The sequence below is a fragment of the Papilio xuthus genome, unplaced genomic scaffold (genome assembly GCF_000836235.2).
Source record: "Papilio xuthus unplaced genomic scaffold, Pxut_1.1 DF827714.1, whole genome shotgun sequence".
NCBI classification, from domain to species: domain Eukaryota; kingdom Metazoa; phylum Arthropoda; class Insecta; order Lepidoptera; family Papilionidae; genus Papilio; species Papilio xuthus.
The window spans coordinates 5,015,291-5,042,416 of record NW_013530935.1 but is presented as its reverse complement, the minus strand read 5'-3'; the positions used below and the strand labels follow the sequence as shown (position 1 = coordinate 5,042,416).

The 27,126-nt window shown below is 32.6% G+C and overlaps 4 protein-coding genes across 11 annotated transcripts; 2 read left to right on the top strand and 2 right to left on the bottom strand.

Annotated features, from left to right (window-relative positions):
- Positions 1-213: 213 nt before the first annotated feature.
- AnnIX (Annexin IX) lies at positions 214-10,041 on the top strand. Of its 6 annotated transcripts, none has more exons than XR_001227842.1 (9): positions 214-322; positions 579-620; positions 1,140-1,316; positions 3,641-3,845; positions 6,253-6,482; positions 7,422-7,518; positions 8,314-8,495; positions 9,325-9,444; positions 9,771-9,821. XR_001227842.1 is itself a non-coding variant. In XM_013310698.1 (9 exons), exons 2-8 carry the CDS (start codon positions 591-593, stop codon positions 9,096-9,098), a joined length of 972 nt encoding a protein of 323 aa, XP_013166152.1. In that variant the 5' UTR covers positions 214-322; positions 579-590; the 3' UTR covers positions 9,099-9,127; positions 9,325-10,041.
- Positions 10,042-10,475: 434 nt separating this feature from the next.
- Positions 10,476-12,173, bottom strand: LOC106116519 (DNA repair protein RAD51 homolog 3). The gene is made up of 6 exons (XM_013310389.1): positions 12,129-12,173; positions 11,921-12,051; positions 11,681-11,787; positions 11,311-11,477; positions 11,008-11,136; positions 10,476-10,700 (listed from the first exon to the last, which is right to left on the bottom strand). Exons 1-6 carry the CDS (start codon positions 12,171-12,173, stop codon positions 10,476-10,478), a joined length of 804 nt encoding a protein of 267 aa, XP_013165843.1.
- A 369-nt stretch (positions 12,174-12,542) lies between these two features.
- Positions 12,543-16,609, top strand: ix (mediator complex subunit intersex). 2 transcript variants are annotated; one of them, XM_013310439.1, is made up of 5 exons: positions 12,543-12,824; positions 13,031-13,092; positions 13,503-13,587; positions 15,035-15,133; positions 16,194-16,609. In XM_013310439.1, exons 1-5 carry the CDS (start codon positions 12,618-12,620, stop codon positions 16,299-16,301), a joined length of 561 nt encoding a protein of 186 aa, XP_013165893.1. In that variant the 5' UTR covers positions 12,543-12,617; the 3' UTR covers positions 16,302-16,609. The 2 variants fall into 2 exon arrangements, with proteins under 2 accessions (XP_013165893.1, XP_013165892.1); XM_013310438.1 differs by having other exon boundaries at positions 16,185-16,609.
- A 789-nt stretch (positions 16,610-17,398) lies between these two features.
- LOC106116859 (uncharacterized) lies at positions 17,399-26,836 on the bottom strand. Of its 2 annotated transcripts, none has more exons than XM_013310907.1 (8): positions 26,636-26,836; positions 22,350-22,405; positions 22,059-22,193; positions 21,142-21,280; positions 20,937-20,998; positions 20,543-20,677; positions 20,126-20,261; positions 17,399-17,504 (listed from the first exon to the last, which is right to left on the bottom strand). In XM_013310907.1, exons 1-7 carry the CDS (start codon positions 26,718-26,720, stop codon positions 20,130-20,132), a joined length of 744 nt encoding a protein of 247 aa, XP_013166361.1. In that variant the 5' UTR covers positions 26,721-26,836; the 3' UTR covers positions 17,399-17,504; positions 20,126-20,129. The 2 variants fall into 2 exon arrangements, with proteins under 2 accessions (XP_013166361.1, XP_013166359.1); XM_013310905.1 differs by having other exon boundaries at positions 20,135-20,261.
- Between the last annotated feature and the right edge of the window lie 290 nt (positions 26,837-27,126).

Below are 27,126 nucleotides of genomic sequence, written 5' to 3'. Positions count from 1 at the left end.
AAATGTAAGAACTGCACCAAATGAAAGTTTGTGGTCTCTGTTAACCCCTTTCGTTACAGGTGTGCGTTATGTTATTGATGTATTGTCACTATTTTTTCAATGAGAGTGTTGAAAAGTGTTTTGTAAGTGAGATCCCACTTAACTACACCGAAGATTTCCAAAGGTTTGTAATATCTGAATTATGCAAGTGAGTGAGAGGGCGAACAAAACGGGCCGAGAGTGACCGACCTCCGCTCAGTCACTCCGCAGTCGTTAGTTCGTGTTTATTTCGGAATACGCTTCATAGTAATTCGGTTGGGTGTGTCGCTGAAATTATATAAAAGTACGTATAATTAGTTGATTTATACGTTAATTTTATATAAAAATATTTATCTTAATGTAAATATTAGTGATTTTATTCCCTATTGTGTTGAATATACTCGTAAAAAGATTATAAATCTCGCGTCGTCTGTTTGTTATTTGCTAAGCGGTAAAATGCCGGTCCACGTTAACAGCAATGGAATTTTATTTTTAGCGAGGCCAAATAATTGATAGTTGGGTGTGAATTTAATACAATAGTTTTTTTTCTATTGTTTCAGTAAATATTCACCATGAGCGGCCAACAATACTACCCGTACAAGGTAAGTTTTCCTCCTACATGTAAGGCCATACCTATCCGTAGTATCGATTCTGAAGTGGTGATGTCATCTTTCCGGAGCAAGGTTAGCGGTATACGCTATCCATTTATTTACCAAGGTAATTAGTAAACAGGTTGTACATGAGATTTAGGTTCATGGTATTACATACAAACTTTATTTGTACGAGGAAAATCACTAGAAAGTAGGTAAAAGTAAAAGGAAAACTTTTTTGCCTAAAAACAATGCTACAAAACAGCAATCACCGGTTTGTCAATTGCCAAGTTTTTTTTATTTATTTACATGTTAAAGCTGTTTTTTCTCGGGTATTTGTACTTTTGCCTCAAAGTTAAAGGAATGTGTTATGGAATTTACCACTTTTGTTCCTGACGTGGAATTTAATATGTAGTACATTTTAGCTTAGCCAAGACTGACCATATATTACATTGAACCACGGGACAATGTGGAAATATCTTTGTAGTTTTAATGTTTTACTAAGGCTTAAAATGCTTGTTTCGTCCGTAGTGCACCCCCACGGTGTACCCCGCGGAGCCCTTCGACCCCGCGGCAGATGCGGAGACACTCAGGAAGGCGATGAAGGGCTTCGGCACCGATGAGAAAGCCATCATCGACGTCCTTTGCCGCCGCGGTATCGTACAACGTTTGGAGATCGCGGAAACATTCAAGACAAACTATGGAAAGGTACGTTTTTTTTAAGTAATTACTATGTTATATTGCAGTTTTAGGTACTTATATGTAGGTACACAATCCATTTAAAAACTATGCTTAGACCCGCACCATATTATGACGTCATATTTATCAAGTCGACAATATGAGGGGCATTAAAAGATATTTTTTAAATCAATCTCGTATTTCGAAAAATAATATTAACAATAGTTTTTTTTTGTTAAAATCTGTACTATTTAAGAGTTTTTTTAACAGATTGAGGTTATAAATGCTTACATTCGTATTTAAAACATTATTACGTTAGATAAATAACAATAATGTTAAGAAAATGTGTATGTATTTCAATGTTATCCTCAAGGTTATTTATGGGATGGCAAATCTCGGAACGTAATTTATTTTTAGTAACGTACAGAACTGGTTTCCCAGAATGCTGTTTTATCCTTTATTTTTTTATAAACATTTTAAAAGCTACATTTTACATGTTATCGAGTCTAGTTGCTCTTTATTTAATTATGTTTATCTGTTTGTTAACCTTTTAACACCTTTTCATTATCTTAAGCAGCCATTACACTTCTCGTCACATACGTCTGCAAATTCCAAATTAAAAAAAAAATATCTTATTTAGTAAATATTTTGAAATTAGAATGCTAAGGTTTTATTAAACTAATACAAGCAATAACAGTTCGAATTTGTTTGTTTTCTTTTTAATTTATTACTATCTTTTAATTTGAAATTCGTTCTCAAATTGAAACTCGGCGAATCCGCATCTCTGAACCTTGGTCTAGTCACGAGTCTGTTAAGATTCTAATCTACCTGTTTAGACCTTGAACATTTAACGTAAGCAAAGTGCGGCCTCAAGTGAATCATCGGTGAATCATTTCCCATAGTAATCAATGCACTGTTTTTAGAAAAAAATCCTACTAATAGATTCTAATTACGTGCCCTTGATACCTTTGAATAATCTTTACCAACATTTTTCGTGTTCAAAGATATTAATATAAAACTAGCTGTCGCACGGGCTTTGTCTGCGCGGAATTAGAAAAAAAACAACTTAATTAGTTGCCTATATGTTTTTCATCTATGCCAAATTTCAAAGAGATCCGTTAAGCCGTTCCGAAGATATCTTCAAACATCCATACATCTATACATTCGCATTTATAGTACTAGTAAGAAGTAAGATTTATCAGCATTTTATTTCAATACTTAACAGTCTGGTAGAACACATAGGCTTAGTAAGATTTTTTAGTTCCGCACGGTCGGAGTCGCGGGTGATAGCTAGTTAAAATATATTAATAAAAATAAATAAACCCATTTACTTGATTGAAACAATTCACCTTGTTTTCTACATAACATTTGATATGTTATCATTTTGTTTACTTTCTCTCTATCTTGTTATATACTTCACAGCGTACATATCATTTACATAGTATGTTCTTAGATATTGCAATTTTCACTGAACATAACATTTTCAATTACATCTTACTAATATTATAAATACGAATGTTTGGATGCATGAACGTTTGTTTGAAGGCATCTCACGAATAACTGTATGGATCTCGCTAAATTGGCATAGATGTAGAACATAGTGTAGAAGAACATATAGGCTATATCGTATACGTTTATCTATACTAGAGTAGTGAAATATATGAAAAAAAACATTCTCTTGCCATTATATACACGGAAGGGAATAATAAATAAGGCCATAGTTTTCGGTTAAAACTATCTAAGGTTTCAAAAACAATTACTATACCAGTAATTCTCTATATGGTCCTGGTGGACCTCCTGCGATCGAAAGATCCACTAGACGAAAGACCACTAAGTAGGAAAATTTGTAAAATGTTTACGAGACAAAAATGACAATCTGTACGAGACTATTGAGGCTTTATTGTTGTGTTTACAATGATTCTATTCAATTTATAAATAGGAATGTTTGTTTAATGTAACCAGTGATATAATATGAATGAATAGTCGACCTAATTCCTTAATGGACCTATTCGTGCTCCACGCAATAAAAGTTTTTACGATATTGACGTTTTAACAAATTGTAGTTTTTTATATTAATCACTAGCTGTCGCTCGCGACTCCGTCCGCACGGAATTTGAAAAAACTTAATTAGTAGCATATGCGTTCTTCTAGACTATGTTCTATATGTATGTCAAATTTCAGTAAGAACTATGCAGCCGTTCTGGAGGTATCTTCAAAAAAACATCCATCCATCCATTCATCCACCCATCCATCCATCAAAACATTCGCATCTATAATATCTGTAAGATTTAAAAAAATCACAGCACAGCTATGTGTTTTGAAAGCAATGATTCGATGATTATTTCTCTCTCTAGGACCTTATCAGTGAGCTGAAAAGTGAACTGACTGGCAACTTGGAGAATGTTATCGTTGCGTTGATGACTCCTCTGCCCCACTTCTACGCCAAGGAGTTGCACGACGCTGTTTCCGGACTTGGTACTGACGAGGAAGCCATTATCGAGATCCTCTGTACTTTGTCCAACTACGGCATCCGTACAATTTCAGCTTTCTACGAACAATGTGAGTACAAAGTTCTTTTTAGATTATTAGTTTTAGACATTATTAGTTAGAATCTGCCGTTCCTCTGGTATTGCTGATGTCCATGGCCGTCGTTGAACACCTCGGTGTACCCGCTGCTCGTTTGCCCTCTTCTGTTAAAAAAAACATTCTTTAGAGCGAAATGGAGCACTTTCGTTACCAAGTCAAATATCAGAATGATTAGTGAGGGGACATAAACGTTGACATTTTAATAAGGCTAGTGTTGCGCCGATACACCGGCACATTGTCGGATTTTCTTCCTAACATTACGAAGGCTGTTTGAAGGTTATTAAGGAAATCTATGCTCTACTTTGTGGAATGTAAAATAAACTATGAGTGCGAATTTGACAATTGCTTCAATTTACAAATTTATTTGACCTCTATTGTGGTCGCTAATCTGGTAAATGTCGTATTCATTTATAAGAGTTCTAAGGATTACGATATTTTAGAAGGAATATCGTATCATAGTTGAGGACATTTATATCCTACCCATCCCAGTAAAATGTCAATTGTTGTTCACAATGCAATTAGGCCGAAAACTTGTTATGACAAAAACACGTGGTAAATGATAGCTCTTTTAGTGACATTTTACTCAACTATATTCGATTATAAGTGGATAGCGAATTAATTTCTTTAACTGTACGTGTTTTCCAATACTTACGTGATTACAAATATAATCACGCGATAAAATACTGCAATGTGTTCTACATTTCAAATAATTCGCGTTCGTAAACCGTTTTCTCATAAAGATATTCGTTTGATTTACCTTAAACGATAATAGACAAAAACTTTGAAGGTCAAGTCTAAGTAACGAGACAGACAAAATAATTCGCCTAGCAATAGTAAGGCTAGTAAGTATAAAATATAGCTGTCGCCCGAGACTCCGTCTGAGCGCAATTAAAAAAACTAAATTACTAACCTATGTGTTCTGCAAGGCTATGTTCTATATTCTATACCAAATCTCGGCATGCAACTGGAGCTTTTCTAGAGATACCTAACAAACATCCATCCAAACTTTCGTATATATTAATAATATTGAAAAAAATGTCCTACACGTTTACTATAGGAACCCACAAGCTCAGATTAGCATCTTCTAACTATGGGTATCGACTCTTAGCACATGAATTTGTATATTTCAAGAGTGGTAACAAACACTCTCATCGTATTTTTCAGTATCTTTTAAGCAAAACAAAGATAATTACACTCTTCAGATAAGCGAGAGTCCAGGAGACCGCTATATCATTCTCTCAATAGAGGTTTCCCTCTAACCTGAGTGTCTTGCTTACCCAGGTTCGATTTTACATGCATTCTAATCCGATCAAGGGATGTTTAAAAAATAATCGCGTTACTATTTCAACAGGAATATAAATTTCTAACTAACCGCAGTAACAGCATGTATTTTGCGGTAATACGATAATATCTGAAATACGAAACCGTCTAGAACTGTAGCTAGTTCTAAGACATATTGCTATCTCTATCTACTGTCCCTACGGAAAAGAGATGCAACGATCGTGTAGGGACTTGTGACCTTGAGACGTGTATAAAGTATTGTAACACTCCGACCTCCATGGACACTGGTTTTAAGCCAGTAAAATAATAATCTGCAATAGATTTTCATATTAAAACCAATAGATCAAGTTCAATTCATACATACAATAGTATGTGTATTTCCATTTATTAAATTGGTCTCTACAATAACTTCTATTCATCTAATACAATGAATAGTCTCAAGGCTAACGATCACGTTTGTAAGCTGCCACTGAAGAATTTGAACAAAGACATAAGGGCTGGATTGCCTAACAAATTTTATTGAACTCCAAAAAGACCGACAATATCATTAGAACAACGTAAAAAATAAATACTCACGACTTCATTCCAAATAAAAACACACAACGCTATTTTAGGTCAGACAAGGGCTTGTCCTGCATATTAAATTACGTACACTCCCAGCACAGTCTAACGGGCGTGTCCAACGTACTGAATGCACGAATAGGTTAGAATTAACATAAAAAAAGTTTATTTAATTATAAAGTCATTACCATAAATACTCTGTGGTGGGAACCAACATAACTTCCGTGAAATTACGTAAATATTATTCTAATTGGTACACTGTCCGAATTTACTAGACATTATTTCTCAATAAAGTCAATGCCGAAGTTTGATCTCTACCCATAGACATCCGCATTAGCAGAAATATTTCCTATCGTTAATCGACATTTTCCTTGCCTATGCCTCCTCTCCTCTGCCAATTCCACTTTCCATTCCCAACTCTAAAATACAAGAAATTAGTAGGAGCCTTCCCAAACCTTCTCTACTCCTTAATAAGACCTAGGTCTAGTTTTCATTATGTTGATTTTAATAGTTTCTCTTCAATATATCTTTGTTACAGTGTACGGCAAAAGCTTAGAATCTGACTTGAAGGGCGACACATCTGGTCACTTCAAGCGTCTCTGCGTTTCACTGTGCATGGCCAACCGCGACGAGAACCAGGGTGTGGACGAGGCGGGGGCAAAGAGCGACGCTGAAGCGCTCGCCAACGCAGGGGAAGGACAATGGGGGACTGATGAGTCCGTCTTCAATTCCATTCTTATCACACGCTCTTATCAACAACTGAGACAGGTAAGTTGAGGAACGAAGACAAAGATTTTGATTTTAACATATTCAGTGCCACTCCGAGTTCACTTTTATACGTACTAGCATTGAATGTGTTAAGTGACTACTTGTAATAACTTCTTATGTATTATATAAAAAGCGTTTAAATTCTATAAATATGATCCGTAATCTCGCAATTCAATTATTTGATGTTAAATTATTCAAACTTTCGTGAGACATTATACTAAAATAATATATAAACACACTCATCCTGATGAAGGGCCTCCAATGGGCTAGAAACTAGTCGGTGCCGCCACCGGACGTATATACGTGAGTGTTTAGCCGTGTGTATATATCAGTTTATTTGATGTTCCTTCAACCAAATACTCTTTAACAGAAATGGCGTCAGATCAATAATCTTTGGCACTATAACAATAACTAAAGTGAATCAATTTGAATTAGTTATTTTATTCAATCGGTGAATGCAATCATGTGTTGGCGCTGCCGCCATATAACGCGATGACGTGTTCAATTCTGCAAACTGAGCTCTTCATATTGTGTATTCATGAATACAGATTATAAATATTTATCAATTGTATACATATGACCTTGAAAGTTCAAATACATTGTAACAAGTTTTTAAACGTAGTTAATTTACAACTCAACATAATTAAATAATCCGCCTAGTTCGAGTATCTCCAAAATCCCCATTTAAAATAGATCTCCGCTTTTTCAAAGATAATGACAGGGATATTTTTATATGAAGATGGTCTCAGAAACCAACTGTATGTCATATAAATTCCCTCAAACGTTATCACAAACATTTCAATCGGTGAAGTTGGAAAATGCACAATATTACCAACGTAAATTCCTTTCCAATTATCACTGACTCACGTTTGACCTTGAAGAGAGAAATAACATTTGATAAAATCAGACAGTCGTAAAAAAAACTAAATAAAATTTCAGATCTTCGCAGAATACGAAGCATTGGCCGGCAAAGATATTGAAGAGACAATCAAGAAAGAATTCTCTGGAAGCATCGAGAAGGGCATGCTGGCTATTGGTAAATAAATTTCAGTATTATGCAACTAACATATTTTGATAAAAAAAAAACGTCTGGTATAAGATAATCGATTTAAAAAAATTACGTTTTATTTTTATTTTTAATGCCTTTATTTCATACATAATCATTTAATTAGTACGTTGACTGCAATTATTTATATAATATAATTAATATTAAATGTTATAACTCTCAAATTAATTATAACAACTTAGTTAGAAGGAAAAACATATAACTAAAATTCAATTTTGCGATAAAACTATAAGAAAAAAAAAACAATCTTTAGGACTAAATTTAAATCAAGACATAGTTTATTTAATTTTTAAAATCTGAAAAAAATACTCGTGTTATTTAAAAGTGTGACCAATACTTAGTTTACGATTGTTATCGTAACTCGATCTTAAAGCATTGTAATGTTCTGAGGCCACGTAATACGCGCCTATCAGGAAATGAGTATATCGCCTTGACTGACTCATTTTTTTTATTACATTGGTAATATGGTCATGATTTAATTCACAAAATCTGTTGAGAAATATAAAAGAATATATCTAACATTATAAACCTCTCAGGGAGCTAAAATATCAAAATAATTATGACGCCATCTTAAAATGTTCATTTTATTATATTTTATTAGTTAACAAAATCCTGGCAGTCACACTTTCAAAATAACTTCTTTACTCTTTGACAACTCTTAGAGGTTAAGTATGGAGGGAAAATTAAAAAGATAAAAAAACGTCTATAACACAGGCAACTCAGAATAAAATTTTAGGTGTAATAAAAAAACAATCCTATTTCTAGTCAAATGCGTGAAAAGCAAAGTGGGTTTCTTCGCTGAGCGTCTTTACTATTCGATGAAGGGACTTGGCACCAATGACAAGACTCTGATCAGAATTGTCGTGAGCCGTTCTGAAATCGATTTGGGAGACATCAAACAAGCATTCCTCGATAAATACGGAAAGCCTTTGGAGACCTGGATTGCTGTGAGTTTTTTAATCTGTATATCTAAAATCACTTGATCATGCTTTTTTGTTCCTTAGCACATTAACACTTTGATTCATGTACTAAGTTATTTTTTATCTGTGTTTAACTATCATCAAACATAGCTAATATAATATGTCAAAATAGTTTATACTTCACGTTTTTCGAAATATATATTTTTTCTCTTTGTAGATTAACTCGCATGTTTTTCCAAAAATATGTTGTGAAATTAACAGCATGAATTTGAATATATTTTTTAATATTACAAAGAAACTGACCCATTATTTCAATATACGAATTTCTTTATATTTATATTAGCACGGGGGATTATAATGGCGCGAAACTCATAATAACCTTAAAAACTTCATAACCATAGATTATACAGATCTGTTCAAATGTCAAAAAAGAAGACTGTTAAAAATGTGATACTGTGATTAATTATTGTTTTCACAATTAGTGACGTTTGTAAATAATGATTATTCGTTTGGTTTTCTTTGAAAGAAATAAGATTTATTTTCTTATTGAATCTTTAGAATAGTAAATTTTTCTTGCAGGACGATACTTCCGGGGATTACAGGAAGGCTTTGTTGACCCTTGTTGAATAATTCGAAGTCAGGATAACAGCGTTCTCTACGTTAGAAATCTCTTTAGTTATTTAGGTTATTGATATGTTCATTGGATGTAAATTTCGTTCACAAAGATCTGTATATTTTGCTTATTTGTTTCACATCATTGTAATTTTCCTCACCGTTAGCTAACAGCTTCGTATGAGTGCATGGGGAATGGTGAACCTTTTTGTCTATGGTTCGCTTACCAAGTTACCTTTTTCAGGAGGAGATCGATGGTCCAATTGGAGTTCTCCTATCCACACTGTGTTACTAAGACATCGAGATTTTATTAACAGTATTTAATCGAATATTTACTGGTTTGAAATAACCTTTATACCTTTTGGTATTTATTGCATTTCGAATATATTTTTTTATAATTTATTAAGAGTATTTAAATTGTTTAATCTCCTGCTTTTTATATGCACGTTTTATTGAACTGTAATGGGCCAGTTTCTGAATAGTCTATTTTACCTAATGTTATAGCATTGGTTTGATATTTGTTTACAGGAAGACCTAAACGGTGACTTCAGGAATGTGCTAGTCACACTTTGTGCTTAATCCTGCAAAATAGATATATATATTTTTGTAGCAATATTATAAAACTTTATTTTTAGCTTTTGCATGATTCGAGTTTTCTGAATGTTACAAAATCGATGTAATATTTTGCAGGATGATACGAAAGGGGACTACAAACGCGTCTTACTTACACTCGTTTCCTAAGAAAAAAAAGCATAATAAAGACTACAGTTTTATTTAAGAGTTGCCTTGCACTCTCTGAGCTATGTTCCGATGTGAAACTGCCTTTATATTCTGTGTAACTGTTGAAATGGTGTTAGAATTAAAAAGCTTGATATTTTGTGAAAATGAGATATATTTATTGGTGCTGTAGTTTTGTTTATGATATTTACAATTGATTAATAAAACTATGTATGTTCAAAAAGTGTTTTATTTAACATCCCTTATGCCTTCTAATGTAATCTGAAAAAAAAAATCCATCTTTTATATAGTCCAATTCAAATTAAGAATTTACATTTGCTGTCTCTATATCGAATAGAAAGAGACTGCAAATCATACTCGCAATCACAGCACAGATCTCATAAATGGATAGGGCACCTGAAAAAGATAACCTTTGCGTCGTTCTAGTAAATTCCATCTCTTACAAGTTCAAATCCTCAACACCGCTACTAACCTTAACCGTCATCGTCAAAATGTAGATCAAATAGACACAAAATACCATGGTTTATAGCCTGTCCATAGAGGTCAGTGAATGAACTGTCATTACTGAATAACCTAGATTGTACACAGATCTGTGTATTAACAATATTAGACAAGTAAAATATAGATTGGTGAATAAATAAAAATTGTCATCAAAATTCAACCTTTTTGTATATGTATGTTTGTACCTACCTTAAAAGGGGCAACTGCTTCCGGAGCAATATTACTTTTGAGTAACAGTGCCAACCTGTCACCTGCTGGATCATCGGGGGCAGAGAGAAGAACCCTAGTATTACATCTATGAGCCCAAGCATCTCCCAATGCCCCAACAACTGCACCACTGGACAGTCCTACCCTTGTACTCATCTCATTTGTTAGGACTACCTATAATGGAACATATTTTTACAAACAAACATGGTTGATTATCCAAATTGATCTATCCTTCATTTTAGTTATCCAATCCTCCATAACTAAATTAATCTTTGAGGCTAATCCATCTGTTCTAGTACCTATCCCTATGTTTACCCCTGTGCATTAATTTAGAAAATACTTTCCATTTAATTAAAATAATTAAATGGAAAGTATTTTCTAAATTAATTAATAATTACTGCATAAGGATTTCAATTTAGGATATTCTATAATTAGTATAAGATGGTGTCTTAACAGCGAAATTTAAAACATTCATGATTACCGCTATTTGTCTTTGAACAGCAAGTCTCTGCAGCTCTGCCATCTGTCTGAACAACAAGCCTGTCCGCTGCTTCACTGTTATAGCATCTTTGAATGGAAATGCTATCGAATCTATTACTATTAATCTTATCTGTAACAAAACATATCTTTGTTATATCCGACTCCGAGGACCAAAATTTGACAACATTTCTCCCATAAAAGTACCTAATGTACAAGTATTTTTAATTAGCTTCGTCTTTTCTCTATAAAAATAAATAAATTCAATAATCCTGAATTTAAAGTATGGATTTTTCATAAATCTTACGTTACTTTCTTCTGTGAGGAATTTAGGTAACTGATACATAAAGGCACAAAACTTCTCCAAGCCAAATGCACCAACGTAATGTAGATTCTTCAATGCTTCTTCTTCACTCACATTAAATTGTCCATCAAGCAGCATTTCACATTTTGATAATGTTGCTGATAGAATTTCTGAAAGGAAATTTCTTATATTTTATATTTCTGAATACAATTTTTGGTGAAAGGCATCGGTGGATTGGAAAATAAATCCTAACATTACCCCAATTTTATGAGGATACTTTTACAATATGAGTGTAAAACAGGTATGTGGATTTCTGTGGATTCACAAATAAATAACATTATAGCTAGAAGATTCATCCTAATGGGTTTATTACCTCTGAATCTATTAGGCACAAAGTTGGTATTTGTATCAATGTACAAAGCCTGAGCATTCAATCCACCGAGTGCTTTAGGAATCTGTACCGCAGCACACAGTTGTAAACTGAAACATTAAAAATTACATTAATTTTGAGTAAATAAATAACAAGCTTATGAGAAAAATTTTACTAAAATATAAAACAATTGAAGGCTACAAATTTTTGATTATTAAAATTATCTAGTAAGATGTAACATACCAAATTTGCGTTTTACCTGTTCCAGGTAATCCTAATAATTCAGTAAGAGATCCTAGTGGAATACCATCGGTTCCCAAAATATTATCAAGTTTTTGACTGAATGTAGGAATAGAAGGCAAGCTAGTTTCACGCTAGAAAAAGATTTTTATTATATAAATGGTAACATGATTTACAAACAATACAACTAACATTCTACTTTGAAACATACTTTCCATATTTCTGTGGCATTAAATATTTTAAAACTTGCATCCATTGAAGATATTTAATTACTTTGTATTGGAAATAAAACGATAATGGACAAGTTTGATTAAAAACTTTTGAAATTTCAAATTTGAGAACTTTAAATTTTTTTATTTTAACGAGTTAGCGCGAAATGCAAAGAGGTTTTTGGTTTTTCAGCCACTACTCGCCAGCTCCACACTACTATCGTATTTTCTATTATAATAATACTAAGCTGCTTTTTTATTTCAAACTAGAATATTGTTAATAACGAAGTAAACTGATTATATTATAATGAATTAACGAAATCATGAATATTACTATGATGTCAACAAAACTAAATTGTACCTATGTTCGTTTCGGTTTAGCCACCAGACTTTAAAAAAAAAAAATAGCTGTCACTGTCACAGTATCGTTCTGTCAAAACAATTAAAACAACACATAATTTCTTAAAAAATTATATATCTTTATTTTCAAAATGAATCAAATGAATATGCACGTCCCGATGAATACCGTAGGCGGTCAACCTAATGTTGGCATGCAAATGCCAGTCGCTGGACCTATCATGCAGCAACCTTCACCACAACAAATGCAACCAGCTATGTCTCAACAAACACAACAAGATAAATTGGATAATATTTCCAAAGTTAAAACTCTGATGGGTTCACTCCGTGAATCTTTGAATGTAAGAAGTAATTCTATTCTATTAAAATGTAAATATCATTACAATTTCTCAAGCCAAATTGCCTAGTGCTTATTGAATTTATTTCTTTATACACTAGAAAGTGTCGAACAAGCAAGCATCTGATCTAGCAATATGACCAGTGCCGCCCATATATGTATCCTTCTAAAATAATTTATCTTTATAATTTGACTTTTATTTAATTTTAGATGAGCTTGAAAACTGGAGCGCAAATATTACATCAAAATCATTGCATCGATTCCAATCCACAGTAAGTTTAGTCTTTTATTTTATTCCTATTTAATTAAATTAAAACTGAAAAGAGACATTGACAGCTTAATCAAATTTTTTAAAGTGGTGATTTTTGATTAAAAGTAGTTAGATGCATTTTTCCACATTAACTCCTGTTTCAGATTTCATCTTCATCCATTTGCTCAATTTTTTAGGGTTCCGTACCTCATAGGAAAAAAACGGTACCTTATAGGATCACTTTGTTGTCCATCCGTCTGTCTGTCAAGACCCTTTTTCTCATAAACGCGTGAAGTTATCAAGCTGAAATTTATTTTGAAAGGGTCTTATTTTTCTAATTAATATCTTGACTCTCTCTCTCTCTCTCTCTCCCTAGCTTGCATCACACAAGGTGGTGGTGTCAGCTTTTAATTAATATATTGCCCATTTCAGAAAAAGTCTTGACAATCCAGTGCCAAGGTTTGATAAAAATTTAGAAGAATTCTTCTCACTCTGTGATCAAATGGAACTGCATTTGGTAAGAATAATTTTTATTTATTTATTTATTTATTTATTTATTTATTTATTTATTTATTTATTTTATTAAGATTGATAAATGTAAATTTTTATAGAAGTCCCTTGCTGTGAAATGTTTTTGTTTTTGAAATTAACACATACAACTGGGATATCTTAAGAGATGTTACTCTCTTTTCGATCTCTTAAGAGATGAAACTGTCTTCATATGATTGGTCAAAATGTAGATTTTAGCAAAATCATAATAAATTATGTTCATATGCAAAATAATAATTATAGATACTAAACTTAGTATCACATAGTTCTAACTCTAATTACAATCTAAAATTATTCCGGACTTTTCCTGTTTGTACTTGAATATAAAAATGTAGTTAGTTATTTTATTACTATGTATAATATACATTGTAAGAGAAGTAGAGGACATTTCTCAGTGCAACAATTAACTTATTGACCCAGCAAGCAATCAACATTAAGCAAATTGTGTTCTTTCATCTCTTTCATTCCTATTGAAAATTCTGAGATAGTAATGTTTTTGTATATCTGTTTCGGAAGTGGAAATTCACTTTTGCAACATTTATAATTTTGACATCTACAGTATTTTACTTCTTACTAATGTTATAAATGTGAAAGTTTAGATAGATGGATGGATGTATATTTGAAGGTATCTCCAGAATGGTGGCTTGTATCTCGGTGAAATTTGGTATAGATGTAGAACATAGTTTGGTAGAACACATAGGTTACTTATTAAGTTTGTTTTTAATTCCGCGCGGACGGAATCGCAGGCGACAACTAGTGATATAAATAATAGTGATCGAGTGTTAATCTTTATGATTAAACGATCGTATGATTCTCTTGAATGTCGTTTAGTTTATAATATAAATATTTTGAATTACAACTTGTTACTATGATGGGTTACTTTGTTATCTATATCACTTCGTTATAATAGTGACAGCACTATTCTTTATCCTTCATAGGCATGTTACGTTTTTTCGAGCGTTTGTTTTTTTATATTATAAGGTAGCAAACGAGCAAGTGGACACTTAAATTTGCCGTTGCAAACGAGACGCACAGACATGTTTCGATATGTTCCCTCCTTCATCAAATCCATTTCTCCTTCCCATCCTTTCCTTAAAAGAAAAAGGTGAAAAGGTCAAGAAGGTCAAAAGACTCCGGAATGACATATCAGTTGAAAAGCGGAATTACTTCCACTTGACACCTGTCTGTGTGTTCTTAGTACTGTACCGTCCAGCCGGCCCATTCGCTAAGGGTAGGGTAAGTGGGTTATGTGAGACTGTAATTCGCATACATTTGGCGTCCGTCTCTTTCCGACGCCGGTCGGTCGCTCGGTCGCCCAAACGGTAATCTAACGCCGCTCCTGCCTACAAGTATACCCTTCCACATTTATACATTAAATAAAACCTTGTTTTAATATTTATGTATATGATTGCCAGCGCACTGCAATGACGTGCATCCAACAGGCACAGTCCGCAGCGCACTACCTGCCTCTCACCGTGAACACGTCGAGACTTGACTCCGGACCACCAACACAAGTAAGATAAAATTCACATTTAATTTATTATTACTATTCTAGTTCGACAAAAAAAGGTTGTTCCAACTTGTATAAAACTGTTCAAGTGCCAGGGAAAAATAACTTTAAAAGTATTGAATAGGAATAAGTCGTACTCGTAAAATTTTTTGGACAAAGATGCCTTGTCTTCAGAACATCTTACCAAAATCTATCGTGGTTTTATTAAGGCATTGAACGATGATATGCATTTAGAGCAGTCTTTCCCAAGTGGGCGATAACGCCCCCTTGTGGGCGCTGCAGGTCTCAAGTTGCGGGTTATAGTAAAATTTTCGTTTAGCATTCTCCGTTAATATACATATATAGGTCACAATAATTAATTAATTTAATTTGAAGTTATAGTGGTTTTTAAATATGTGAAAATATGGGGGCGCTAAAAAAATATTTATTATCAAAGTGGGCAGTAGACAAAATAAGTTTGGGAACCACTGATTTAGAGTCTTGTTTGTCTATGAAACTGCGCCTTATAAATATTATTAATTTCGTATAATAGAGCAACACTTGTTCATAGATTAGATTGGAGAGTTGTCAACTCAGCCCACGCCTTCCCTTAGGTCAAAGAACTGCAGCTGTTTATCATTTTATTGTTTAGTTGATACCTCCATTCAGATCTTGTTATCGGATTAATTGGGAACGTTTATATTGATAAAGTTTAAATTTATCTCTTAAACTAATTTAAGTTTTGAACTTTGCTAACATTGTTACGTATAAACATATTGCTTTTGAACTGATGAAAATTCAATCTTATTTGTCCAATTACAATCGAATTATGGATTAGTTTTCGATACATTTTTATTGCGTAAAGAAGAAAAGATGTGATAATAATTTTCTTATAGTAATAATACGTTAAATATCCACTCATAGTCCATATTTTTTTTTTGTTTTATGACTCTATTACTCGATAAAATAATTATTTAGGAGAAAATTGTCGACATCTATGAGAAAAAAAGGTCATCAGTCATATTATCTTTGTTTATTGTTTATATATTTGTACAGTATATCCAATAATTTGACAGGATACCCAGCTAACTTATCCGCAGTATCTCAATACGGTACGTCTTCAAATATCCTACGCCAAGGACATCCATGATACACTCGTCGCCGCCGCACAAAACATATCGCCCACCGAATGAACGAAACTGTATTCATAAGTAATAATATTAATTAAGTGTAATCTGTGTATATAATTATATGTTTTTATAATTCTTTATTATAATATTGTGAATCAATGTCGCCTAAACCATATCAGGCGCCCGGGTGTGTAAAGCAGCACGTCTATTGGCTAGCGCCCTCCAGGGTTTACAGGCGCCCGGTCGCCTTGTGCCCTCCAGGGCTCACGGGCGCTCGGTCGCCTTGCGCCCTCAGGTTAAGACGGCCCTGTTAAGAATATCTGTATTTATTGACTCAAATTATAAGTAATAAATTGTTTGAAAATTAAAAAGGTTTTATTTTTTTGACATTATTAATTAGAATCCTTTGGCGCGAATGACATGCTTTCGTAACGAAGTCCAGTGTCAGAATGAATCAGTGAGGGGACACAAACGTCGACAGCCTAGTATGGCCAGCGTTGAGTCAATACACTGGCACTTTTGACACTATTCGGATTTTCTTTCTAACAATTTCTATATCAATAAATAATTTCACATTTTTATTAATCACCTCATTTTATTTGTAACCATTTTAAGATAAAATTTTTAAACATTTGAGATCATAATCCAATTTTCAATGATACATTTAAAAATATAATACAAATGAACGATTACATAACATACACAAATTTAAAACACATAATTCTTATATCTAAGTATACAATAAAATATAAATACATAAGTCAATAAACACTTCAATACGATAATTTTATTAAAATATTTAAAAGAGTAAATAGGCCTTTTATACCATTGAAAAAAAAACAAATATGATTGGAAGATAATACACCTCACAGGAAAGGCACTTATTTTAGACTAAAATAAACATAAAATGTTACTTTTAAAAATTTTAATTTATCGCTTATATTATCTTTATAAAAAATGAGTTTCATATTTTAGGAAGCACTATTTACTATATACTAACATAACCTATCTACTCTTTATCTTGATAGCTTTTAATTTCACATTGATTTTATCCACAAAGGCTTATATTAAGTATAAACAACGAGGTCTGTTCAAAGAAATATGTGCATTCTCGCAGATTGAATTATGAGTACGGTGTGTCATTTGATTAAAAAACAAAATTAAAAAATCCTATATTCTTAATATTAACACAATATAAAATACTATCAGTCTTCATTAGCTTTAGGAATCACCAGTATTACCACTGAACTGGATTGCGAAATTTACCTGAAACAAGAAAAAATATATTACAGACTAGCTGTCGTCCGCGATAAACAAAAAAAAGACTTAATAAGTAGCCTATGTGTTCTTCCAGACAATGTTCTACATCTATGCCAATTTTCAGCGACATCCGTTCAGCCGTTTCGGAGATACCTTCTAACAAACATCCATCCATCTAAACATTCGCACTTATAATATTTGAGAGAGAGACAACTGCAAAGAAATGAAATATTACACATCCTTCTCACGTTTTGCTTTACACTAAATATAATCTACGTTGCTGTCTCACTCACACCTATGTTACTTTACGTCTTTCTTCTCTGTCTTGTAACAAAATGTTCCTAATACTCAATTTAAATCCTTAATTTCAAAAGTATAAATAACCATACTTTAGTTTAAAAACAAATATTAACTTATATTAAAACTATCTGACATTGAAATACGTAATAGTTCAGTAAACTTTAACGCTAATAAATCGAAGATACTTGAAACAAAGCAAGTAATGGAATATTACTCGATTGAATGTGATTCATTTAGAATCCGCTGGGGGCTACCGAGATATCTCAGAAGAGAACATAAATTGTCACTATCAACAAGTTGGAGACAATCCTCGCTCCTGGCAACGACTGTTTGTTCTCCACGACCCGCGATAAACTTATTATTGTGACATATATAAATTATAAACGATGATCATCAGTGGAATTGTACAAAAAACAAAATGTCCGCTTACAAATTGTTGATTAATATTGTTATAAACGTTTCTGTAGGCACTTCTCAGAAGTCCTAGCCTATCTAGACAGGAAAGCGACCACTACCATATATTCAAATACGAAGGACTTTCACAAATAATAATGCGCAATTCTTTTTATAGATTTGTTCGCGTTGGATGTTACAACCTATAAACTTTCTTTAAATCTCACCAATATAAATACGAATGTCTGGATGGATTTTTCTTACAAGAATCCCCGGTACGGCTCCATGAATCTTGACGAAGGCACAGATATAGAACATTCAACAAGTTTTTTCTTTAATTTCGAGCGGAAGGAATCGTGGCTGACAGCTCATCAAAGAGCAAATTGCACCAGTAAGAAGAGATTCCATCTAATATTATCTATTGCAAAGATTGAAAGCGTCTCGATTAAGTTTTGGTGTATATTCATAAGTTAACTGACATCTTGGAAATATATAATTGTCAAATTACCATTAAATATAATTATTATATCATAATGTAATTTGATAGACAAGAAGGCAAAATGTTGCCGAAACGGACATGGCAACTTTGCATTGATTAGCGCGGTCAGCCACCCTTTAGATAGCGACCATATAATTTGATAAATGCCTCGCAACAAAAAAACTATGAAGGTTTGATTTCATTTCGTATTGTTTTACAAATTTAGCATATGTTACTAACGAATGTTATGGAAATTGTACATGACATGATAAGAATTATAGGTTATTAATTACCATGCTCTTTATTTTTTTTCAAACTATTACAATCTTTATTTCAAGGCGCTTTTACGAATTTTACTTAGTAATAATACTCCGGTAAAATCCATAACAATATTATAGTAATTGTAATAATTGCACATATTTTTATCAAGTTTAATTTATATTGACGTATATAGGCACAACATAATCGAGTGTTTTCTTCCACAAAGATACGTGAATGTTACAATGTAAAGTTGTTTATTGGCCAGTTATCACAACAAACCAATAAATCAATAATGTAGAAGCACCTATTACGTGTTGATATACCGTAATGTAATACCAACCACTGATAGGAATATTTTCGTTGGCAGGTCGAATGTTTTATTACTATAATTATATTTAAATAATCATGTCGTATATAAAAAGAAATAAAAGTTCGTGCAAATATGTATATTTTTTTAATATTATATTAATCAAAGAAATATTAATTGATTTGATAATGTAAATAAATTTGGGCGCCAAATCTCATAACCGTCAAAGTAGTGTTGTACAGACCATCCTCGCGTACCAGTTTAAATGTTACCTAAAAGCGTTACTTTATTTTGTTTTTTTGACTAATGCCATTTTGTTGTAGTAAAAAAATATATAAAAAGTTTGATAAAATATTTTTATTTATAAATTTTATAACTTAGTGTTTTATAAATTGTTTATAATAGCTTGCATTGATTTGTACTTTAGCTTTATACGGGAATCGGGACAAGATAACGATTTGTTTTCATATACGCTGTTAACCTTGGCTGCAGGCCGATAAAGGGTAAAGGAGTTCTAAAAATAGACTTTCTCTCCATCCGATGCGATATCCACTTTCTTTGTTATATGCCTAGTACGAATTTATCAACATTATAGCAATTTAAGCTTATCGACGTTTTATATGTTGTGAAATAACATTGGGATCTCTAAAGTTTTTTACAATACATTTTTAATATCATATAATTATTAAAACTATGGGATTCTAGTACCGGAATGCCTCTACAGAATCATATTGCCATCTCTCTCATTCTCGATGTAAAAAACCACTTCAGTGCCGCCGACATGACTCGAGAATTAATTTTTATAGGTAAAAAAATCTTAGCATACAACGTGTTAAAACACATCTAATACGGGTTTGATTCACACAATATAAAGGGAATGCAACTTACATTATTAACCAAATACTTGCTGTGCTGCGTACGTGATGCGGAGGAAGCCATCGTTGCCACGGAACTGTTGATACGCCTGCGCCATCGTCATGCTATGGCTCACCAAAACTTTGTCGTTCACCAATAGATATAGCGCCTATGGGAAACGGAAAATTAAGTTTTTAGAAATATTATCGGTAGTTGGTAACTGTCAATCACTATTATTATTATGTGCCTATTGAGAAGTATTTCGACAGTTTACTCTTACAATTCGCTCTAAAACTACGAAAACTGTTGTGATTTTGATATTCCAATTACAAGGACTTTACAGTTTAGATCTCTTGAAGATAAATCTACACGAACTCCCCAAGCAATCATTTAATAACTTTGAATATGGCACTTAAACTCTCAATGTTCTAATTTAAAAAAATGCGCTACCTGAGAATCCCTCAACTTCATCTTGGTTCGTATGATATAAAGGAACTGGGACATGGTGAGTTCCTGTGGCACTAGGAACTTGTTCCTGCCGAGCGCGGGCACCTCTTTCTCACGAGAATATCGTTCCACGAACAACTGTTGATAAATCAGATAATAGATAGATGATATATATTATGTTCTTGCACAAATGTTTGGACTTTAGATAGTGAACCCTCATAGCAACATGGAGTGTTGTCGAACCACATACATTAAAAAAACATAAATAACAAATCTGTGTACCAAATTTAAGATGAAAGATTTTTGAAATAATATTTGCGACAATTAAAATGAATTTGAACTTATTTCGAAAGAAATTGAACCGTTAATAGAAGAGATATTGTGATAGAATATTTACCGGTATTTTATTTGGGAAGCGGTGTCTAATCGCCTCAACTTCCTGACTGGGACCCGTCATATCTGTTAACAAGGCACAAATGTTTATGTGAGAGCATATTCATTTTATTATTTTTGAAGTTCCTAAATGCAAACCTTATTGCGGATCACAATTTCGTACCAGTCCCCGATATAAGCCGCGGAAAAGTTTGAATAATATATCTTACCGTCATGGTATCCAAAGACTTCTTGCGAGGCGTAAGTGATATAAAGGAAGCCGTCTTCATCGCCAAAGTTTTCATAAGCCTGGGCCATGGTCAGGCTCATGCTTAGCATCGATCTGTTGTTGATTATCAAGTAAAGTGCCTATAAACAAAATGAATATCATTAATAATCAGCAAACAAGAAAATATTTACTATCAAAATGCCCCGATTTCTCATGATGATATGCCAGAAAGATAATATTATAATTTGGTAAATTGGACCTTAGGAAATTAAAATTTATATTTTATCGGAATGATAACAAGATAGTCGCAAATGCAATTATTAAAATTTTCAAGAACCAATTTTAAATAATAAAACATTGTTATCAATAACGTACTACTAACTGTGCGTTAGATTTACATTATAAATGACTAACGTCACTTCCATCTGACACCGAAGTGTCCGCAGAATTTTCTTTACTCAATTAATATCCTTATCAAGTATCATCGCCCTCGCCCTGGTCTTTGTCAGTCATTTAAATTAATTATAATTAATATAAACCGCTGACGTAAGTAATATACACTGATTATGCGATTTAATAATAGTGTAAGGATCCATTAGCAAATGGTCGGATAATACCAATATAATGAATAACATGTTTATATTATCTTAAGATAACAGTGAATTAGCCCATCATCTAAGTTTCACTCAACTGAGCTTTGACAGGATATTTCGATCAAAATGTCACTTGTTATTAGGTGTCAATGTCAAAATAATAATTTAAAAAATATGTCGAGGAAAAACCGTAAAAATCGTAAACATTAACATCCCTACTGTCTGGTTTGTCAATGTCAGTTTTAACAATTCCCCATAATACAGAATTTCAAAACATAAATTGAAAAAGATAAATGATTAATAAATTATATTTCGTATATCTTACCTGATTCGGTTTAATCCTTATTCTGTTTCTTATAATGACTAGGAATTGTGACATTGTAATATCTTCTGGTACGAGAAATTTGGTTTTGTCTAAAGCTGGCAAATTTCTTTCCTTGTGTGATCTTTCGACGATTAACTAAAAAAATAATTAATAAAATTAAATATTAATAAATAGGAATTCTGTTATAATCTGTGATATTGATGATTATTAAAAAAAATAGTTTTCCAAATAAGATATGACCTAAAAGTCTATGTTACCAGGTCATAAAATTAAAAAAAAGTGTATTATTACCGGTATTTTGGTGGGAAATTTATTTTTGATAGCCATCACTTCTTCTTTTCGCGTTACTGTAACAAAAATAATCCAATCTTTATTATACTATCCAAGATTAATTAACACCAAGAGTATTATTGTATAATAACATTAGTTATCAGTCGTTAAGTGATAGTTTATCTATTGTTTTGAAACTGGTCGATTAGAATAGAAAATTACATATAAGACATATGTTTATTGGAAGCTTTTACCCGCAAATCCGTGCAGAATTACAAAATAAAACCTAATTAGTGTTCTTTCAGACTAAGCTCCATATCTATGTCATAAAGCGAAATCCGTGGAGTTATTCTAGAGGTAAACTGAACGTCCATCCATCTAAACTTAATAAGATAAAATTTTGTACAAGTTGCTTGCGTCAGTTTTTCCGTCCAAGTATTCATTCGACCACATCATTACTTATCAGATGGGATCGTGCAAGCACTAGCGTATTCAATATAAAAAACATGTTCAAAATTAAAAATAATTTATGAAATGCTTATTTGTTTGAAATTAACAATGCGTCTATAAATTTATTTATTCATTTATTACGAGCAAATAGCAACTCATTATAGAATCAATTAAATTTGGACTTCGGTATACGCTACGTTGATCCAGTCACGTATTTACGACAAGACAGGACTCATAAACGTCACAATTAGGCGGCAAACAGATAACAGTATCCTAATTATTGCAGTTGACATGTGCGCGGGGTATTTGCTATAAAAATTAAAGGTCATTGAACTTTATGAAGTACAGTAATAGTAGAACGACGTATGTATTTTTATATATAATTATTTTCTACACAAGAATTATTTAATTCATCGCTTTATCTTGTCTAATATCAGAGAGAGATTATGTCGCGACCGCAAGGGAATATGAGAAAAAATAAAATTTCACATATCAAGCCATATCCCGATCAGTCAAGCTATGGCCCGATTTTGTGACAGCCAGAGATGGGTCTCGTATGCAGAATTGATAAAGTTGGTCGGTGAGCAATAGAGTTTTAGAACCTTTCAAGTCAATCACGACCTAAAAGGCGTTAAAAAATACCGACAACGTAATACTTTTCGATGACATGGAAAGGTTTGCACTTTACTATACGTTATTATTAAGAAGACGTGGCCGTCCTAAACAAACTTGACGGCGCTCAGTAGCTGCCGATATGAAGGCAATCGGACTGACATGGCCCGAGACCAAACGCAGAGCCCAAGCGAACTGGCGTGGCGACGCACTGTGGACGCCCTCTGCCCCACTACTGCGACAGAGGACTTTAAGTCAAGTAAGTCATACGTTTTTATTATATAATGCCACGTAAAGCCTGCGAAAAGTTGATAAATTAACTTTTCAATCCTAAATTGAAAAAAAAAACTTTATTATTTAAGTATTAGTATATTACACTAATAAGGCTTTTTTACAAAATATCATTGGTAAATATAAACTGGAATAAACCGTAGAATCTTTTAAGATTTAACTATAAAATATTATTTATAATACTGTGGTGTGCTCTCCCACACGTAGACACGTTTTTTGTATTCTGTCCCAAAAAGCGGAACAATGAATTCAAAAGAGAACTTTGGCGCAGGGTCTAAATGCTACCTGTTCAAACTTGAATACATTAAACTCGTAAAGTCTCGTCTGGAGAATACTTTAAAATATACCCAAAACTTTACTAAAATAGTGAATATCAAAGTTTAGATGCATGTATGGAAGGATGAAGAAGATATACGTAATAACAAATATTACGTATATCTTCAGAACGAATAAATAGTATCCTATATCCGTCTCCTGGCTCTAAGCTATCTCCTCACCATTTTCAGGCATATCGGTAAAGCCGTTCTTGAGTTATAAATAGTGTAACTAACACGAATTTATTTTATATATATAGATAGATATCAGTAAATATGGAGGAAACATGGTAAATAAGATATTTTTATATGTATGTAGTATTTTGAATTCGTTCGCTTTATGTAGTGATAGTTTGGTTGTTCAAAAAATTGTCTATGACATAAAAAAAATAATTCTTCGTGATGTCGCATTAATTTTATTCAAAGATATGTACATTCTGATAAAAGAGACGAGGTAATTGTGAATGCTACCTATTTGATATTTAAGTCTTCTGTACAGTCAAAGAATTTAATTCGTTTCCCACTGAGAAAACTTTCACCGTAAGACCTATAAATTAACTTGTATATTTTGCTATGATACGTTCTCGACCTAAATACATTGTGATCAAATATTTTATCGAAATGGGTAGGAAATAAACGTCCTCGACTGCATTTAGAAACTTCCAGAAAGTACTTGAATATTTTTTCATTGTATAAATATGAAAAGAACTAAATAGAATAAAGCTAAAAGAGTATTAACGACGTATATAAATATATTTTTTCTGTCTACAAGAATAATCAGCATTTTTCTGAGTAATCACGCATTTTTATTAAAAAAAATGTTTTACGTTAAAGTCTTAAAATGCTAGAGAACATTTACAAGGGTATATGAGTAATTAGGTATATGTTCGTAATTATGAAATTTTAACTTAAAATGTATTACAATAAGGTCCACAATGTTTACAAATGGCAATTAAAAGGTCCGATTTATATTATTTTGGACCCAAAACTGTATCTGACGTTTGCCGTCTCTCTCTAAAGCATTTGGAGCTTTTTTTACTTTCTTTATTTCTCACGTAGATAACCAGTTATAGGAAACAAGTGTGTACCATACTTTGATCACGTCGTCACTTTATTAAATTATATTTAAGTTAGCTTCTATAGCCATAGTAATATTATAAATGCGAACATTTGGATGTATAGATGTTTGAAGGTCCAGAACGGCTGAACGGATGACGCAGGGGGTGGAAACTTAGAAGAACGACGGTTTGTATGGAAAGTGGCGCCACCTTTTATATAATCGTAAACATCATTTCATCTCATGGCTGAGAAGAAGCATCATTTCTGTCATCGAGACATTCATGTGTCATCAAACCGCTACGTTTTTTCGTATTTCTATTTCTGTTCTTGTATTCTTAGTTAAATGTTGTTTCATTCATTTTGTTTTTAATTAAAATGTGTTTTCGTGAAAAACGACGCTGTATGCAACTGTGTTTTAGATGGACTGATTATGGTAAGTTACAATTCAATAAAAATTTTCATGTTATTCCCATACGTCAGACTCATTTAAACATTTTCGTATTTTGGTGTAGTTTTTAGCACCCCAGTGATTTATACTTTCCGGTTATCATATTGAATGGTGCCCTACTTCTAATACATTTTACATATCAGTTCCTATACTTGACAGGAAATCACATTCTGTTTGTTTGTTCCTGAGAGAAGGTCAGTGAAGTTCAGAAAATGTGTGCCAATCACTGGAATTATAGAGCCATAAACTGATGTGTCTGAAATTAGTAGGTGGGTCCATGTGTGTATATGTAAAAAATATATTTTTTTATTTGTAATTTTTTATTGTAAAGAAAAATCTGCTTGCCTATGTTGTAAGAGAATATGTTCAGAGTGTTTAAACTCGCAAATAACTACAAATTGCCAGTTGCCAGCTTGCATGTGACTGAAAATATTTTGGGGGTTGGTTTTAATTACAGGGTATGCATTTTTTTGTGACCGCGCTATACTATTTATTACCGTAAATGTAATTTTCAAATATATATATTAAATATTAAAATATTGAGCTGATATCTTGAAAGTCATTGATGTATATGTACTTGCATAGATTTAAAATTAAGTTATGTAGAAATATAATAAATAATGTACAAAAATATTTTGTTTTTATTTCCCCAATAATAATAGGATCATTTTAATAGAGGTATTTCATAGAAGGCTACTTGATATCGGCTCACTATAATAATAACTGATAAGTGGGTGTATTATTTTTGAACATTGATTTAATGTCAATTTTAATTTCATAAATTAGATTCCCACTTATCAGTTATTATTATAGTGAGCTAAATAAGCGTGCCTACGTATATAGATACCAAAAAAAAAAAAAATTAGTTCAGCGATTATACGCATGGAGCGCCACAATCGCCGTGGATCCACGACTTCGTGCGAGTTGCCCCTCTTTCTATAGTATACTTATTATACTCTTTGGGATGACGATGAAATTTTGCATACATATACAACATAATCTGGAAGAACACATAGACTAAATATATTTTTTTTAAATCCGCGCGTACGGAGTCGCAGGCGACAGTTTATAAATAAAAATAAATAAAGGGTAATCTGATAATAAATGTATTAAAATAAAAAAATAAAACTTACTGAATGGTTTTTTAGATTTAAAGCACTGTTTCACATTATGATTCACATCGTGTTTTATTAATGTTGTTACGAAATTTAATTCCATATTTTTGTTTATCACCGATCACTTTTTTTTTCTAACTCGCGCGTTTGTAGCACAGCACGTGCGTTCACAACGATGTCCGATGGTCGACTGAAGTAAAGTAAACAACATCAACTGCTTTTATCAAACGGCATGAGGTCGTGTTGTAAATAACATTCGATGTTAATAGCTACCGCTTTAATGGGCAATATTAAGCGCCAACAGATTTGATATTGCACATCTTAAAATTAGTATTAATAATAAGTAATATAAAGTATGCATTCCTTATAAAAATAGTGGCCTAGCGATATCCTTGTCGTAGAACTTTTGTGCGTAGCGCAAATGTCTACGTGATCGTGGCCTTACTACACAGTGAGAATGCAAACTGGTATGTATTTCATTTGTACTTCGCTGTCGCCTTTTTTTTTTT